Source organism: Lacerta agilis, chromosome 12, assembly GCF_009819535.1.
Source record: "Lacerta agilis isolate rLacAgi1 chromosome 12, rLacAgi1.pri, whole genome shotgun sequence".
Classification (NCBI taxonomy): domain Eukaryota; kingdom Metazoa; phylum Chordata; class Lepidosauria; order Squamata; family Lacertidae; genus Lacerta; species Lacerta agilis.
The window spans coordinates 50,680,647-50,700,106 of NC_046323.1; the positions used below are offsets into that span (position 1 = coordinate 50,680,647).

The 19,460-nt window shown below is 43.7% G+C and overlaps 1 protein-coding gene across 1 annotated transcript in view; it reads right to left on the reverse strand.

The window, feature by feature from the left end:
• OBSCN (obscurin, cytoskeletal calmodulin and titin-interacting RhoGEF) overlaps positions 1-19,460 on the reverse strand; it is a 216,747-nt gene that overhangs the window by 52,749 nt on the left and 144,538 nt on the right. Inside the window, exons 83-92 of the mRNA XM_033166000.1 lie at positions 17,566-17,730; positions 15,672-15,830; positions 14,741-14,918; positions 14,513-14,626; positions 14,166-14,333; positions 11,850-11,952; positions 11,517-11,646; positions 10,715-10,820; positions 3,626-3,668; positions 234-1,608 (exon numbers count right to left, since the gene is read on the reverse strand). Of these exons, the coding sequence (XP_033021891.1) occupies positions 234-1,608; positions 3,626-3,668; positions 10,715-10,820; positions 11,517-11,646; positions 11,850-11,952; positions 14,166-14,333; positions 14,513-14,626; positions 14,741-14,918; positions 15,672-15,830; positions 17,566-17,730 (2,541 nt within the window). The remainder of the gene's footprint in view (positions 1-233; positions 1,609-3,625; positions 3,669-10,714; positions 10,821-11,516; positions 11,647-11,849; positions 11,953-14,165; positions 14,334-14,512; positions 14,627-14,740; positions 14,919-15,671; positions 15,831-17,565; positions 17,731-19,460) is intronic.

Genomic DNA, 19,460 nt, shown 5'->3' on the forward strand with positions numbered 1-19,460 from the left:
CAAAGGTTGCATTATATATACTGAACTGACAGAAGTGTTCCCTTTAAGACTAGAAAATCTCCACATTTAATTGTAATGCACAGTATTTCACTTGAGACAGTTTTCTTCTAGCTTCTTCTTTATTATTCCCATCACAGTTTTCTCCCTAAGTTTCTCGGTGTTGCTTATGGCTGTTGCTTACGGTGAGGTTTATAACTGCTAGAGAAATAAGAGCTCACTTCTGCTCAACTTTAGGAGGAGTCTTCCTTCTTGATGCACAGTGTAACGGGTTCTCCGACTGCGCCATAGATGCGGGTTCTTGTGGAAACCTCAGTTTTGAAGCTGGATTGTCCATTGTCTGCGGACAGCTGGACTTCGGTACAGAAAGATGGTGCCGGCGTGAATGCGGCCCCTGTGGCAGAGGCGTGTGGTTGTGGTGTTGCCACTGCTGCTGTGCAAGACTCGCTGACATGGAATGAAATATTCGACGGGCCCCTGGACTGCATTCCGGCCACTCTGGATGCTGACATGAAGACCCCTCCTGGGTGATGCCCTTCAAACTGGCTAAAATAGGTCTGCCTTGGCTTAGAAGCCACTGGCCTGCCTACATTCAATAAGACAGGTTTCCCAATGGTTGGTTTGTTGATTTCGGTCTGGAGCACAGCTATTTCACAAGGTTTGTCTTCTGCAGAGTTAGGATTCCTGCACCTGTATGTCTCCCCTTCCTCGGGGACATAGTCTTCAAGGTCCTCCAAAGTTAATGCTTTCCCATTACGAGTCAGGATTTTAAGATCTCGTTTTTTAAGGTCATCCAGCTCCTCCGCATCTGGTTCATCAATTATAACGTTTTCCTCTGGAAGACCTTCATCTTGCATGGGACCTGAGGATTCATCCTTGGCAGCATGCTCTTTAAACTCTAGATCTCTGTGTGAATGCAGACAATAATCCTTGTCTACTCCACTTGCCTCAAGTGGTTCATCCACAAAAGTAATCACGGATGGGGTAGCCAATGAGTCAGCCTTACTAACAGATTCTTGGTGGCAACTCTTTCCTTCCAACCTATCAAGAGAAGTTTCATTTTCATCGCTGATTAGTGCTTCTTTGCAGTCATCACCAGACATTTCAGCATCTTGGGGCAGGGAAGACTTGTCCTGCTCCACTAGTTTGTTGTTTGAGTTATTTGTGTTTGGGTCATCTTCAGGTGAACGCCTGGGTCTTGGGCCAGACAGACCATAGCCTGACACTGATTCATCTTTATCTGATCTTGCAGGAGATGCCCCCCTTTTCCTTGTGGTTTGGGTGGGCTTCTTCACATTGAACTCAATTATTTCCTCTACTTCAACCCATTTGGGCTTCTGTTCCTCCACAGTGGTTTCTACAATGATACCTCTGACTGCCGCTCCTTGCCTCTCGTCTGGCTCTGTCACAAAGAGTGTAGGGATGGCTGATCTTTGCATTGCCTCTGGGTCTTGCCTATGGACAGGCTGCCTAATCTTGGTCACAAAAATGGGCTCGGGTGTCGAGTACTCCGATCTTGGAGAGCGAGGGGAATATCCTGAGGATGGGCGGGCAGGAGATAGTCTTCGCTTTACCCTTGGGGTCTTCACCACTGTTGTTATAGTTTCCTCTCTGATGATGAAAAGTTTGAAAATTGTGTTTGTGTGTGCAGCGAAATGCTCCCTGCCCGCATCCCACCCTTTTAGGAGGCACACTTTGTCACATGCGAACACTGAAGAGGTGAGGGAAGCACAGCAATGTTAGTTTTGTGAGCTTTTCAGCGGTGTGTGGGTTCTACTGTTTGAAAGCGGCCATGCAACACCCTGCAAATCCACCTCATATTCAGAAACAGAATCTCTAGTCAACCAGAACATTATCCAGTGTCCTTCTGGTTTTGTACTTTTTCTTGAAGGTACACGAATGTCCCAATCCATATCAGGTTTTAGTTGACTATTTAGAAACAGTGGCTTTCAAACACTTTCATTCCTCAGATATATTGAAGATGTTGCTATTCCCCCCCACATCCCATGTTTTAAAATGGAAAACTATTTTATTAACTTATTGTGACCCTAAGTTACTAGTGGCCCACCAGAATAAGCAGTGTTAAGTACTCTGAATGTAATAAATAGCTGATAGCTGATAGCAGTGTTGCTTCAGTTATAATTATCTTTGCTCATATAGTGTTGCTTCCAAAAGCAAACATGAAGTTTAAATTACTCCAAGATATTATAACAACAATGCACCCTTTTAGTTAATTATTTCTGACAGTTGTTACTTAAGAAGGTTGCATTTGTATGTGCAGGCAAGCAAGCAAGACTGTGCAACATCAATCAGTTAGAATAACAGCATCAAGAAATTAAAGTAAAGCCAAGTATTAAAAAAGAGATGGGTGTTGTGTCCAGGAGACTGAAGCATATCCAAGATGTGTTTCATATGACATTTAAATACAAGGAAGAATTTCAGCAACCCTTTCCAACTAACATGTTCAGACCTTCGGAGTTTATATGGCAGAACTGTCCATGGCACTGACTAAAATGATTTGAGAGCACAGTCTGAACAGCAGAACCTGTTTGGAAAAAGAGAAGAGATCCCATTTCCTTCATGGGATCCTTGTGTACCAGAGAGAACATGAAGTAGGGCTTAGCTCAATCAGGGGGGCTGTTGTACTCAGTTTCTGCACCTTCCTTTGTTTTCACCAATGCGGGGCAGGAAGGGGCACAAAGCTTGTATTGAAGCAACTGAGCCAGCGCTACCCATTTTGCCATAGTGTGCTAGCAGGAAATGAAACTTCCAAGAGTGCAACAAGGCAGAGCGCTGGCCTCAGCAATGGACTAACATGCTCCTTCATCGCAATTCACAGTGACCTCTGTGGCATTCCCAAGTAGGCAATCTTGACTGGCTACATGGCATAGAGATGTCACCATGCTGGCTGTGTGGTCCCTTGGTTACCTGCCATCACACAACCAACAGCAAGATTTATAAACGATGTTGACGCTGCTGCTAGCATAGGCAGGTGTGGAAAAGGTAACCGGAAGGGGGAATTTAGGAAATGCGTTCAGTCCCCCAGAGTCCTTCTATCATGCTGAATCTTCACTGTCTCCCAGTTTGGTGCAGTACCAGCATGAAGCAATTGTGTGCCAAGAATGAAAACCAGGTTACATCGCCAAATTTTACTAAATCCTTCATTTAAAAAACCCAAACCAAAAAAAAAACTTATTTTGGTAGATTTAATAGTGGAGGATGCGAACGAGGAAGAAATATTGCAAGTTAAATGGCATGTTAGTACGCTTTAGCACATTGTTTGAAATAGTAGTGTTCAGAGATGGATTCCTGGTGTTCCTAATGGGTTGATTTTGGCCTGCTGGAACTCCAGTTGACTTGCAGTTGACGGAACATATCGCAGGAAGAATTAGACAAAGGCTATGCCTATGCGCTACTGCTGTTGGCTCTTGCAGTGAGGGATGGGCATCAGGTTTGTTTTGCTCACCCATAAAACCTATTGCTTCCTTCTCTCATAACACAAAAATACCACAAGATCTGATGGGATGGGAAAGAGTCACACTTGCATGGCCAATAAACACAGGCTTGTTATTGGGACATGCAGAGGCAGCACATCACAACACGAATGTTAAAAAATATCAGCACTTACATGATGATGGTTTTCTTGGGTACTTTAGTCTCTTGCTCAGTGACTACAAAGAAAACAGTATGAACAGCATGGGGTTAAAGAAAGGCAAAAAGCTGAAAAGATTACATTAACTTTGTTAAGTGAATCAAGAAGAAAAAAAAACTTGATTGGAAAGAATAATGATTTAGGTAAAAAAAAAAAAAACACCAAAAACAACATACACCATCCCATCACTGATTTCTGTGGTTATTTCAAGTGTTATTTCTAATATCCCTAATCATTACTGGTTCCGAGAGTCAGATCCACAAATCACTTAAATTGGCAACGCACTTTACACTTAAAACTGGCTTAACTCATTGGAAACCAGTGGGGCCAACGTCCTGTGCAATGTTGGCGTGCCATGCCAATTTATGGAGCCCAATACACTACGCATAAGCCAGACTCCAAGCAGGTGATCTAACATGGTATGCAAAATATAGACACTAGTTCCTATTCCCCACCCCACTCCACTCCTACAACCCATGCTGATGGATTTCTCGTTTCTAATGTCAGTCCTTCTGTGGACAAAGCATGGGGTAGGAATGGGGATGGGAAGAAACACAAGGAGTCGAGGCGTTTGGTCGTAGATTGGAGGATGAACAATGCTGCAGGTTAAGTTAGGGCTTATCCACACTTACCTTTCCTCTGTGCTTTCCAGGCATAGTCAGTAGATTCTTAATCTCAGGGTCATGGGTTAGAGCCCCACATTGGGCGAAAGATTCCTGCATCGCAGGGGGTTGGACTAGATGACCCTGTTTGTCCCTTCCAACTCTACGATTCTATGTCCGGGTGCTCTTTTCTTCTTCTTCTTTTGTCCCTGAGTTTCCCCCTCAAAAACCTGCTCTATAAAGCTGAATTGGAGCAAACACCAATCCGCAGAAAACCTGAACTGCCGTTTGTTGCGCTTCTGTTTTAAAGAGCAGGTTTTTTGTGGGGAAAGCTCTGGGACATTGAAAAAGGGGCACTTGGACACAGAGCTTTAAGTACAGACCTGTGCCTGGGAAAAGCTGGGCAAAAGTATAGTGTGCATAAGCCCTTATTCGGTGTATATGCAAGTGCAGTGATTTAACTGATTTGTGGATCACAACCTAAAACTCCTTAACCGGTCAACAGTTTTGGTTGGCAGTGAATGTATGATGGTTTGTTTATTTAGCACATTTATATCCCATGTTTCTTCCACACTGGAACTCAAGGTGGCATAGGCAGGGCTCATAAGCACCCCCATTGAGGCATTGACCAGACCTAGACTTCCTTAATTGCATCATGGTTGCTGCATCATGTGCCTTCAAAACATGCACAAGTAATTTTAATTTCAATCTTTCCCCTTTCTGAGTCCATTTTTTTGTATTTTGAATTGGGGCAAGGAAATAAGATTAAAACCCTTACACAACTTCTCATTTTGAATAAGAGAAAGGGAACTTATTGCATAGCTTAAAGGATTAGGGTAATTTTATCCCTGAAGGGTGAGCTCCTCAAATCATTTACACTGAAGTGAGGCCACAGGATTCCCACAGGGGGAGTTACAGATCACAAGCAAAAGCCTTTCAACAAAAAGGAGGAATGCATAAGAAAATAAGTCCAAGACAATGTGGGGGGGGTTGTTTTTGTTTTGTTTTTTTGTGGGGGGGGGGAGGTCAGTTTTTTAAGCAGAAACTCAAAATGAATCTCTTTCTCTGCAGGTAAAATGTATTCATTGGTGAGGGTAGGGTGGCCTTTTTCCACACACACAATCCTCCCTATCTGCAGGCCAAAATAAAATTTACTGCTCTAGCGGAACTTTAAAAATGTCTGTCAAAACCAAAGCCACTTTTTATTTTAGCTGAAAGGGGAATATGTTTTAAATGAATAACTAAATGGAGGCACGTTAATTTTTTCTCTCTCTCTCTCTCTCTCTCTTTTAAAAAAGGTGAATTTTTTAACTTACTTATGTCTGTATATTGGCTTTTTATTAAGAAACAAATGTGTACAATGTCTTTGAAGCAGGAATTAAGCAAAGCAGAAACACTACATCAAATGATTTAATGAGTTAGTAAGCTCTGTAGGGTTATTGAGTTTCTTAATGTGTTTTAAATAACCCACTCAAGGTATTTATCATGTTACCCCAGGCTCATTCCCATATTTGCAAAGCACATGTACAAGCCTTGCCCCAGTGGGCTTCTCCAACACCGAACTGCTGAGTGCAAGCAGATCTGTGTGCCAAAGAGGCAAATTCAAGACATTTGTACGTGTCTTTGCAAAGACAGGGATTTGGGGTGGAATTTGTTGGATGCTTTTAAAGCATAAGACAGTAAACAGCTATGCACATAGTTTTAGGCAAACGTCCAGATGTTAGAAATGAGCGCCCAGAATTACCGGTAAGTGAAACTTAGGCACGTTGGTGTTTCACATTGTGTGAATTCAGCAGACACAACCGCAAGATGGGAAACTGTTGGTGAGCATGACTGGGCACAAAGCCCATGTGGCAACATTAACTATGATCTTGGCCACCAATATAATCAACATTGGATTATTCAGGCTCTCTCTAGCTTGAGCTGCATTTAATGTGATTAAATGGTACCAGCATACTCTTGGAGATACAATATGGCTGACCAAATCCTATTTTCAGAAAGAAAAACAGGAAATGAACACCAAGAAGCCGACATTCTCTTCTAGGGTTTTCAGAACCACCTTCAAATGTTTGGTTGTGATATTGCGGCAACATTTAGCTTTGCAAAGCAGAAGATCCTGATAAGCGCATTAAGAGCTGTTAGGTGTGAAGGCTAGCCCCCAGAATCAATATTACAGGCTTTCCTTGTTAAAATGTTAAGCCAGCTAATTCACACAATGTAGGGCAATACAATGGATGTGTGTGAAGAAAAATAAAACTCAGAATTCTTTGAGCTGCACAGAAGGTGGTTTTCAAACAGACTTTATTATATATCCTCTGGATGACCTAGGGAAACAAAATGTCAGCTCCATTGTACATTCCACCAGTTTGTTACACCAACAGAACTAAAAGAATTGCTATTTCTGTTTTGAATAGGTGACAAATAATATACTTTTAGGCATAAACTTCCAAATTAATTCAACTGTTGGGTATTAGTCGAGGGAAAGAAAACATTTTCCAATATGCATAATATGAAATTTACAATAATTTGTATTTTAAAGGATAGTCATAGCTGAAAAAGTAAGGTAAGTTATCCCTCCAGGAAAAAAAATATTTCAATTCATTTATCTATTTACAATGAATCAACAACTTTGAAGACCGGCACTGTTAAAATAGTTAAACACCAAACGCCTGTTATTTGAAACATTCTGACCAACAAAAAATCTAAATAGATCCTCATGCATTTGTGTTTTGAAAACAACCACTACCATGGTCACTAAAACAACAAACCAACAGTCAGGAATTACAATCAAAAGCTCCAATCCCTGCTTCTGGATAAATAACTGACACATATGTTATAACAGTTATAACGGCGTTTCCGTGCGTTGCTCTGGTTCACCAGAAGCGGCTTAGTCATGCTGGCCACATGACCCGGAAGCTGTCTGTGGACAAACGCCGGCTCCCTCAGCCTATAGAGCGAGATGAGCGCTACAACCCCAGAGTCGCCCGCAACTGGACCTAATAGTCAGGGGTCCCTTTACCTTTACCTTTATGTTATAACAGTATCTGCAATTCTAGATAGACCACAGAAAAAAATGTGTTCAAAATTAACTATATGGGAAGGAAATGTGTGATCACCTTAACCAAACTTTCTTTAAAGAGCCACCAAAATATATCTACCGATCATCATCTGCCAATGCACTTATGAAGAACCAATTAAAAAACAACTAGTACTAAGAAGAACCACAGAGCTAGTGAGATGAGACAAAAATAAAGCTTTCCATTGTAATAATGAAGTAGGCTCATTTCCTTGCCAAGTGAAAACCCTTATGTTTCTAGAGTTTATTCGGACAACCAGTCAAAGCGTGTTGCAACTGTGCTTTAGGCTTTGCAGGGTAGACCTGTAAATTCTGATCCAAAGGTTATCATGCAATATGCAGAGTGCATGCCATGGGTGGGTGCAGCCTTGCTCCAGAGGGCACTGCATGCTGCTGTTTTTGAAATCAGGACAGATGCGAGCTGCCTAGCACACATCATATGTCAGGGACGAGCCAGAGGTTTCAAGTTTCCCAGAGGGAGGGGGGGAGATGCTGGGTTGGAGGAAGGAGAAGGCATGCCCAAGGGAGATGAGAGAGAGAGATTTACTGCAGTCAGCCCAGGGGAACAGACAGACAGAGAGAGAGAGAGAGCTGGGGAGGTTGCAAGATCAACAGGGGTTAAGTTCCGGGTCAGAATCAGGGGGCAGGTTAAGGCCAGCGCTCACATGGCGAGCAGAAAAGTGGAAGCACAAAAGAAAGAGCGGGAGAGTTCGCCATTTTCTGTCTTGCGGGAAAGGGATACACAGACCTCAACAGAGATCTGAACAGAGTGATTCAGATGAGTGACCATGAAGTACTAATCACCGCTTGTAAATACTGTAAATAAAAGCCTTAAAAACGCCAGGAGAAGTGTGTGGTGTTTATGTGAAACATGGAAGCCCGTCAGCCGTGACGCCATACAACTAAAAATAAGATTAAAAAAACAAAATAATCACAAAATGGCAAGGCATTCTTCTATGCGAAGGAGGGAGATCTGCTGTTCATAGGCACTTTTTAACAGGCTGCAAATTCTACATTTTGGAGAAGAGGCAGCCATGAAGCTCTGGTCTAGAATGTGTTCCTGTCAAAAAGCACATTCAGGGGCACCATGGGAGCCATACAAATGGCTGGCTTTCAGAAAAGTGCTGTGGGGTCCTGATCCCGGTCAGGAACATATTCTGGATTGGGACATCGCAACGAATTCCCTGCCCTGTAATACTTGCTGTGGAAAACCAGCCCAGTCAGGCAAGTGAGCAAAGGCCTGTTGAGAATTCTGAAGTCTCCTCCACCGAGAGGCAGCGAAAGCTGGACAGAAATCACACAGAGAGTATAGAGGAGTTTCTGAGCACTCCAGTCTGCTAGCAATGGTGGTGGCCCAAGAGGAAGAAGAGGCTTCTTTGGAAGGTCAGCAGAGGTCATATGCTGCTCTCAACCTAATTGGTGCAGGTATTCAGCAGTGGCTCTCACTACATAGCCCCACTAAGCTTGCAGATACGGAGCCCTAACCCCCAGTGTAAAATGTTACTGCAGCCATAAATTCAGTAGGTGGTCCTAGGCAAGCCATCCTCCTCCAGAGGGAGCCTAATCAGTAATATGGGGATAATACAGAGGTATCTTATGGGGTGCCCCACTGACACCACCACCGAGAGGTGTTGTGGTGCAGAGTGTTGCTACTCATCTTCCCCACACTCGGGCGGAGAAGCCAAGTGAGGGGCAACACTTGCAGGAGCATCGCGGCTCCTGCTGAATTCTGCAAGAACCAGAGTGCGGCAGCAGCAGAAGTGCAGCACAGTGGCAGGGCAGAAATTCCCATTTTGCCTCAGGTGGTGAATCAGGGTGGGCTTTTGAAAATTCACTTCAGATATGAGAACTGAGCCAAACCTCTCACAAGGAACATGGCACATTAACTGATGGATATTACAGTCATTCCTTATTTGCATAGCTGTCAAGTTTCGGTTTTGAAAATAAGGGATCAGCAGTCTCACCTATCCCGGGGACAGTCACATGTCAGTGGTGGGCGGAGCCAGAAGCAAAAGTGGGCGGAGCAGCAATGTAAACTCCAAGCGGCCTCGGGCTCGGAGCGGAGCAAAGAGGAGGGCAGGCAGCAAAGAGGAGGGCAGCCATGTGCTCCGCGCGATGGAGCCCCATCGTCTTCTTGTCTGATCCCATCAAAACAGGACAGGAAGCAGCAGCTGCTCAAAGGCAGCCAGGATCCGCCCGTCAGCTGACCCTATTGGCTGGCTGAGGGGCTTGGCGGCAACGGATAGGGGCTGATGCAGGGGGAGGAATACACCCCCCTGTAAGCACGGGAAACGGCTCCCACTTGCTTTGAGGACTGAGGCTTTTCTCTCCAAGTAGGTGAGGTCTTCCCACCCAGTCCCTGGCCAGCAGGGGAGGAGCTGCTTCCATTAAAAACGGGAAATTTAAGGGAAATAAAAAATAAGGGAGAGCAGCGGGAAACTGCTTGAAATAAGGGAGAATCCCGGGGAAAACGGGATACTTGACAGCACTGCTTATTTGCTAAGTTGGTGCATGTTGATTGCACTTGAGCACACATTCGTATTGTGGAGCGTTAGAGTTTGATGGAGCAAGAGTTTTAGTTATTTAGTTACCAGCTGGATGAACAGGTCTCTGCCACTTTGCATTGCTTTTTAATTTCGCCTTCTGCTATTTTTTGCACCGGTTTTAAACAGGCTTTTTGCTGTTTTCATTATTTGTTGTACATCACCTCAGGAATATGTCAAAGGCAGCAACAACAACAACAGCACATCCAGGGGAGTCTCAGAGTGAGAGTCACAAGTCTCAATCATGTATGACAGAAATTGAGTAAGATTCTCTAGGATGTACTATACATGTACTATATATCATGTACTATATATCATAAGAATGATGTCAGTGACAACATACTGGGCTGATGGTGACATGCTTTCAACTCGGGGTAGCCAAAGCGATTTCCTCCAGATGTTGCTGGACTTCCAACTTCCATAATCTCTGACCATTGGTCAAGCTAGCTAAGGCTGATGGGAGTTGTAGTTCAGCAACCTCTGGAGGCTGCTACTTTGGCCACCCTGTTCTAACTTCTGTTGACTTTCCTCAATGGTTCTTACACAGCAATCTACCTTCAGAGCTGACACACCATAGATTCCGAGCTCTTCCATATTAATCAAAATCTGTCACTTTCCCCTGTTCCTACCTCAAACAGCCTTCTGTGCTCAATGTGCAGAGCAACAATAAGGTGAAATGCTTCACACGGAACAGTTATGCTATCAAGAAAATCTGTGCACTCAGGCAAGTAATATGAACATAACCGCTTCTGAGGTAAGACAGTACTTCGGAGCATGACTTCATGGCAACAGGGATTTAATGGCATTACCACAGAGCTGAAAAAACAAACAAACCCAGCCATACCTTCAATTGTAATGGCTTGATCCGGCCTCCTCTCTTGAGCCAGTGCTGCTGCACTCTGGTGGTAAAGCTGAGCACCGCTCTTTGCTGTCCCTAATCTGTTTACCAGCTAAAGGAAAGTGTGCAATTTCAGTTAGAATGCATGAGAATTTCTGGATAAAGAAGATAAAACTAACTCCTGTGTGTCAGGGCACCATATTACCAAAGATTACCAAAATCCATCCCTGGGGGTGGAGAGATTAGGGTCATGAAATTGGAAGAAGAGGTTTAAACTCCTTTTCTCTGTCCTATATTTTGATTACAGGTAGGTAGCCGTGTTGGTCTGCCATAGTCAAAACAGTATATCTCACTATATATAAGGGTCTGGTGACTTCTGTTTCAGTGTATCTGAAAAAGTGTGCATGCACACGAAAGCTCATACCAAGAACAAACTTAGTTGGTCTCTAAGGTGCTACTGGAAGGAAATTTTTATTTTTTTTATTTTGTTTTGACTATATTTTAATGTATGGGACTTGTATGTTTCCCTCAACAGAGCACACATTGGGAATAATAGAATGGGGGGGACAGGACAAAACAAACAAAACAAAATCCTGTAGTGCTACAATCTCCTCCAACCCCCCAAGTGACTTAACTTTTTATGCATCTCCCCATGCATCTTTTAATTTTGGCTCTAAATCCTACTGACTTCAATATGGCTCACTCCCAGATCAGTCTACAGAAGACCATTTTTACCTCTGCCATCTAAACTAAATTCCTGCGTCGCAACAATAATGGAAACAAATTCAGAAAGCTATGAGCTGCTCACCTCACATTCATAGAACCCCACATCATCCTTGCAGGCATTTTTTATTACAAGAACTATTACACCACTCCGGGGTTCACTAAAGCTTTGGTGTTTATTTGGGTCTGTCAACAGATCTCCATCTTTATACCACCTGTTGGGGAAAGAAAAATTGAGAGCTAGTAGACCACAATAAGATATAGCATCGTGGGATGACATCCCAGAAGTAGAGATGACAGAGAATTCCATTGGAAATTGGAGCCAAAACTCCTACAACCCACATGCTCCTTAGAGGCCAGAAATGGAAATCACACCACCAGTTGCAGAGAGGGAACTGAATGTGGTTTCCTTACTTACCTGATCTGTGGATAAGGTGCTCCTTCAATGGTACATGTAAACTGTGCATCTTCACCATCGGCATAGTATGCATGCTTAACCTTGTTTACAAACCGGGGAGGCACTAGAAAGAAGAGAGAAACCTGATGAAGTCTGAAACCACATGATAGAAGGCATGGACTGGATGTCCTGCACTGCTTCATGAAGCCTAGTCGATCACAGGCAGCCATGGTTACACGGGTTTAGACTAAAAGTGCAATCTGTCTGCTCAGAAGTAAGCCCCATGAACTCAGCAGGGCTTACTCCCGTGTAAATGGGGTTAGCACCGCTGCCAAATTCGGGAGAACACGGTTTTCAAATGTCAAAAACCTCAAAAGCTTCACTGCCAGGGGAAGATAATTTTAGCAGACTGGTGCCATGATGGTAAAAACATGTGCTTGAGTAACAGTTCCCTTTAAAAAGGTAAAGGTGAAGGACCCCTGACAGTTAAGTCCAGTCACGTACAACTCTAGAGTTGCGGCGCTCATCTCGCTGGAGAATGAGGTGACCAAATTATAGTTTTTATATTTGCAAATATTTAGCTGAAGCCTGCTATGGTATAAGTTTATATCTTTTGTATAATTCTTATTGTGAGCTGGTCAGTACTGTTAAAAAAGGCTCCCTCTTACAAAAGGGATTTTAGCATCCCAAAAACTAAATGCAGTTAAGTGAGAGGCTTGCCATTCCACTTTCACCTAAAAACCTGAAGACCCATTAGTGTTCTTTCTGAATGTCCTGCTCTGCTAAGCATTTCAGATAATAAAGAAGGTCTAAAGTCACCAAAACACAGGAAGGTAAAGCAGGATAGATAGCCTGCTAGAAAGAAGGACGAGAATCCCTTATCACAGAATGACGTATTACCCAGCTAAAATCCAGCTAAAAGCATAGACAAAATATAGGGGTTGGAGAGGCCTCTCAAGGATTCTAAAACATTGTATTAGGGTAGGAGGTTACCCGTGTCAGCAAGGTATAGACAATGCGTGTAATGATGGGCTGCAGACCAAGGTCTCTAGACAGCGTGACTCTGATGAACATCAGACCAAGGTCCCCCTCTATTCCTGTATACAATAACCCCTGACCCTACTTGCGTGCACCCACTTTTAGGTTGAGATTCCAAAGGTGGGGGGAATGAGTTGGAAAACTGTATAAGAACTGCTGGTAAACTGACTAACTTTTGTACTTGCTTGGCTATCTAAACACCGAAGTACCTCTGCATGCAGAAATTAAATCTTTCTCTCTCTGAAGCCAGAAGCCTCAGGTGTTTTTTTCTGCTTCCATGTTTTCTCACCGGGCGCAACAATGGGAACCCGTAGGGGCAAATAAGGCTCCATCGCTTTACTGGCCAAGGGAACCGACGTTTGTCCGCAGACAGTTTTTCCGGGTCATGTGGCCAGCATGACTAAGCCGCTTCTGGCGAAACCAGAGCAGCGCACGGAAACGCCGTTTACCTTCCCGCCGGAGCGGTACCTATTTATCTACTTGCACTTTGACGTGCTTTCGAACTGCTAGGTTGGCAGGAGCTGGGACCGAGCAATGGGAGCTCACCCCGTCGCAGGGATTCGAACTGCCAACCTTCCGAACGGCAAGCCCAAGGCTCAGTGGTTTAGACCACAGCGCCACCCGCGTCCCTGTAACAGTTCCCTTTATCACGGGGGGGGGGGGGGAGGGATAGGATATAAGGGGAAAGGCAGCTTCTCCGAAAACCTGATCCCGAAGACATATACTGAGTTAGGAACAGGTGGGTTTTAATTAGTAAAGAACACTGTCTGTCTATCTATCTGTATATGAAAAGCTGTGGTCCAGAGCTCAGATCATCCATGGTACAACACTGGTTACTGAGGAAAGACCTTAACCACACATCCTGGTTTGGACAACATGCTAAAATGAAACCTGGCTTAGCACAGAGTGATTGGAGAGCAAAAAGAACCAGACAGGAGTAAAGCAGCTGTAAGCTCCACTCCAGGAACCCAGTTACAGGTAGGTAGCCATGTTGGTCTGCCATAGTCAAAACAAAATAAACAAACAAACAAATAAATTCCTTCCAGTAGTACCTTAGAGACCAACTAAGTTTGTATAAGTGGGTACTCCAGGAACCCACACATTCTTGCAAAGACTAAGATTTGCTTTCATGTGCCATGCAAACCAGGCCAAAGAGCAAAGCAAATGGGAGGTCCACGGGTAAAGGTAACAAGGCAAATGAAATTAAGCACAACAACATCTCTCTACTGCTCGGTGGTTTAGTGCGTGGTGCTCAGCAGGCAGGCGTTTAGTCCTATTTGACACTGAAATAATGTTTACCTTGGACAAGGATCTTTCCCAGGGTGCTGGCATTGCCAGCTGGGCTTGCAGCAAAGCACATGTATTGCCCGGAATCAACACCCGTCAGGTTGTCAAGGATCAATGTGCAGGAGCCATCAGGGTCTTCAATGATGATGTGATGGGGATCCACCTCCACAGGTTTGCCATCTTCAAAATTAAGCAAAGAAAATGGCCTTCAGCAATCATAGTTGCTGCATTTAGGGTAGGAAACGGATTCTTTGACCACTTTAGTATTGTTGCTGAAAGGTCAAACCAAATAAAATTTGGAGATCGATTTTGACCAACATTATAGGAAGGTTAGAATGCTTAACCCGCACTGGTTATACCTTTATACCAGCTGACACCTGGTTTGGGTGTGCCTGTTACTCTGCAGGCTAATTTGACAGTTTCACCAAGTTCAGCGGTACAGTCAGCCAGTTCTTCCTCAAACTCTGGCGGATCTGAAAGTGAACAGATTTAAAATAAGTGCTACTCACTGGAAAGCTGGATAAGGAAAAGCTGAAGAAGGGGAATATCAGCCAGTGCAGACGTGGCACAGAGTCAGTTGTACTTACCCCATACAGGGAGGCTGATGCGTTGCTGAATGCCACAGATTTCCTTCAACCAAGAGTTCTTGATGATGACGGTCCTGGCTTGAAACAGATACTTGCGGACTGAGTCTTCCCGCTCATGCCAAATCTCAAAGGCCCGGTCATCTCCTTCCACAAGATCATTCACGTCTATGTTTGGTAGCTGGGTAGTCAGAGGGCGATGTTAAAGGCCATTTGAAATATCTTCTCATTTATTGCAGAACATAAAGAGGCATAGATGATAATCTATGAGGCCTCAAGCTCAATCTATGCACTAAGGACCTACAGACGCATTAGTTTAAAGGTGTTATTTGATGAAATGTGACTGTGTTTTGTTTTAAAAATTAAATCACGTCAGGGAAGTGATCAGGATTGAGACCACAGCATGTAGGAGTGGAGTTTTAGCCCTTCCTTATTTTGCTGTGGTTCTCTCCCTTAGCAAATAGTGACAGTAAAAACAAATGAGCAAAAAAAGTATCAATTGGATCTTTTTTCTTTTACTATTGTTATTTTTACTATTGCTATAGAGGTTTTTTTTTTTTAAAGGATTGCATCAGGAGGGGGAAAGGGAGGGAATTTTCACAAAAAGCCATCAGCATTTTACTGCAGATTCCTCCTATTATACATGTTTGTTTGCAATTTTCTCTAAATACATGTCTTTGCAAAGCATTTCCCCCTGAAATAAGGCATTTTGGTATGCTGTTTTCACTGATATATGCAATTTAATGCACAATTTACCTTACTATTATAATTTTTTTCCCTTCTTGCTTTTTTCTTTCTTGCTACTATGATATTTGAAATTAAATGCTACTGTAAAGAGCAATGCAATGTTTTCCTGGCAGACAGCTTGACCTGGGCAGGTAAAGGGAGAGGAAGTGGGAATCTTGTCGTCAAATAAAGAACCTAATGGTCAAACCTTCATCATATTCTTGAAGATGTAGCTGTAAGTATCTGTCTTGGTGTCTCGTTTTGGCTTGCAAACCAAGATATAATTCTTGAAGAGGAAGACATGTCTCTTGTGACCCTTCCAAGCCATTCTGGCACCAGGTGCCCCTTCCCAAACAATGAACTGGCCCTGGAATGAAAAGCAAAATTTAGCCAAGTTGGTCTTTTGCTGACCAGAACCCTCCTTCTCTGGGCAATTCTACTTGTGCTCCATATAATGTTTCGTTTTGGTGCTTCGTTTTGTTCTCCAAAACTCCACCCTACCCCTACATTCTGCAGCAGAGGCAAAACCCATTGTCATCCTGGATACTATTCTATTCATTGTAGGGATTTAGATCTCACACCTTTTGCAGAAGCCAGAAGACAAGCGGCAACCAACTCAGTCTGAAAAAGATGAAAAGCTCTATGTCTTAAACTCAAGCAGGAACACGTGAGGTTCCCCTTATATACTCATGGTTACCTTCCACAAGACATTTTTCCTATGTGAGCATGGACAGAAAATATATGCACTGTCTATATAATTAGGTGTCTGAATAGCACTCGAACGTTTATTTTTAAATGTTAAGTCAATTTGAGACCAAAAAATGTAGTGACAAATAGATATAATAATACATAAATACTGATGTGCATGCATCAATTGTGCTAATTTCAAAAATATAATACACTAGGTAAATAACGAAGTGTATGTTATAAAAAGCAGAGCTCAGCCAAAAGGAGGGGGCTTTTTTATTTTATTACCAAAAGTATTGTTTTCCTTCAGCAATTTTCAGGTGATTGCTTCGTGAGTCACATTTTCAGGAAGCCCTCACTTTCAGTTGATTTTGCCTGCCCTCAGTGACTATCTCCTATCACCAGAACTGATTTGCTATATAGATTTGCTATGTCATGACGGTCACTATATGATCCCTGATAGGTTGGAATTGCCCATAACATGAATCCAGTGGTTTTCAACCAGTGTGCTGTGGCACCCTGGGGTGCTTTGAATGGTGGTCAGGGGTGCCGCAGGTAACACTGGCCTCTGTCCCTCTTTCCTTCCCTCTCTCCTCTGATGCCCTCTTGCATTTCTGCATCCCAAAGGCTTGTACAGCTGTTTGTTGCAGCAGCACTGACTACAAGTTCCCCAGGCGAATGGTGCCTCTGTGGCTGGTAAGGAGGGTGCTAGTTGCCAGGAGATGAGACGGTCTTGGAGTAAGCAAGCAAGCAAGCGGGCGAGGAAGCCCCAGCCAGCCAGTCTGCCAGCCCTTGCTGTTGGGAATGGACAGACAAGTCACAGGCCCCTCTAGGGCAGTGTGAGGAGGCACCTCTCTTTGGGGTGGCGTGGGGTGGCTCAGACACCAAAGGTGGCAGCAGCGGCTGCCCCAAGGACTCCCAAGGAGAAGGGAAAGGAGAAGATGCTGAAAGAACACTCCACAAGGGAGGGTGTTCGAAACAGGGTGAGAGGCTGCCAGCTCTTCAGGCAAGGGGTGACATAACTGGGGTGCCACAGAAAGAATGTAGTTGGTCAAGGGAGCCATGGAGTCAAAAAGGTTGAAAAACTCTGCACTAATCAAACCAGAAGCAATAAGAAGAAGAGGGAGAAGCAGCAGTGGATAGAGGAAGCAATAGTAGCCAGCAGGATTGAAAAAAATGTGAACTTTCTCATAATCTAGGAAATAACTGAAAAATACTTGTTTGATACAGGGTTGTTCCTCAAAGCAATGGGCATTAACCTTGTCAAAGCAAAGAGCTTAGAGCAACAATTAATATAAATCCAGCATCTCTGGTGGCTCAATGCGAGGAGCCAAAATATATAATAAACACAACTCTCTGATATCTATTAGACATGTGTTGACTTGATCAGAACGAGACTCTTTGCCTTCCAGTACCTGTCGGATGGGCTCCCCTAGGATTTCTAGGGTGCCTGGATAGTTCTCAATGAGAGACACGTGTAGGTTGTTTTCTGCTCGTCTGTTGAGTGCAGACACAATAGCATAAGCCTGCTCCAGCAGCGCACAGTTTTGACTGTTCCTTGCTTTGTTTCGAATTAGCTCCTGCGAATACATAAAATTGCACCACCAGCATGATTTGTGTCAACCAGTTTATGAATACTTTCAACTAAGACATCTTCTAACAAATCACTAATATCATTTATTTAACTGGAAAAAAAGAATTCTAGGAGATCCCAATGAATGTGAAAAAAACAACTTGCACTTTTTCAAGAGCACACCCCACGCTTCTCTCCTCTCTGATGGATGTTTGGCGGGATAACTCAATTGGTTAGAGCAAGAACTGTGCTCTGTGGAGCACTTGGTACTCTGTGAAGCATCTCCAAGTGCTCCGCAAAGAGATTGGAACGAAAAATAAATTAAATAAATGCGACAAGATCTCAAAACTGTGAATTTGTGTGGCCATGAACTGTGTATAGGTAAATATTGGGTAGAAATTATTTATCTCCAGCAGTATGCTGTGAAGCAGTGTAGATAGCAAGTATTATAGACCAAAGTGAATGTCCGGCATCACGCCAGCTTTGCCCAGCAGCACCTTCTCGGAACCCCGCAAAACATCAAGAACATCATTTAAGCACACAGACAGAGAAACTCACCCGTACCACACTAACCTGGTCTCCTCTGTGAGAACTTTGCCACGCTTTCAGATCTGATTGTTAGCTTTGACGCTTTTCCAGAATTATCTGGAAAGTTTCTATTGCTTATTAAAAGCTCACGTTTCCTCCCACCTTATGCCTTTGGCATAAGGGTGACAATAGTGTTCCGTGACAATATTTTCTCCTGAAAAGTGCTCTGCGACTCAAAAAGTTTGGGAACTGCTGGCTTAGAGTGTGGTGCTGATAATGCCAAGGTTTCAAGTTCAATCCCCAAATGGGACAGTTGCAAATTCCTGCATTTCAGGGAGTTGGACTAGATGAGCCTTGGGGTCCCTTCCAACTCTACAAATCTATGATTCTATGAATTGACGGGTGCAGATTTGTTTGCTAGCTTTCCCTGTGGCAAAGAGAAAGCTTGGCACTTTGTAATAATATAAGAATGTAAGACAAGCATGCTGAATCAGGCCAGTGGTCCATCTAGTCCAGCATCCTGATCTCACAGTGACCAACCTAATGCCTATGGGAAGCCCAGAAACAGGTTCTGAGCATGAACAAACTTTGCCCTCTCGTGGTTTCCAGCAACTGGTATTTAGAAGCGCTACTGCCTCCAACTGTGGAGGCAGAGCATACAGGCGAAACTCAAAAAATTAGAATATCGTGGAAAAGTCCATTTATGTAAGCAATTGTTTTCATTAGCTACTGGGGTTTAATATATGAGATAGACTCATGGCATGCAAAGCGAGATATGCCAAGCCTTTGTTTGTTATAATTGTGATAATAATAATAATAATAATAATATTTATTATTTGTACCCCGCCCATCTGGCTGGATTTCCCCAGCCACTCTGGGCGGCTTCCAACAGAAACCAAATACAACAATATCAAACATTAAAAACTTCCCTAAAAAGGGCTGCCTTCAGGTTTTTTCTGAATGTCAGGTAGTTGTTTATTTCCCTGACCTGTGATGGGAGGGCGTTCCACAGGGCGGGCGCCACTACCGAGAAGGCCCTCTGCCTGGTTCCCTGTAGTTTTGCTTCTCGCAGTGAGGGAACAGACAGAAGGCCCTCGGCGCTGGATCTCAGTGTCCGGGCTGAATGATGGGGGTGGAGACGCTCCTTCAGGTATACAGGACCGAGGCCGTTTAGGGCTTTAAAGGTCAGCACCAACACTTTGAATTGTG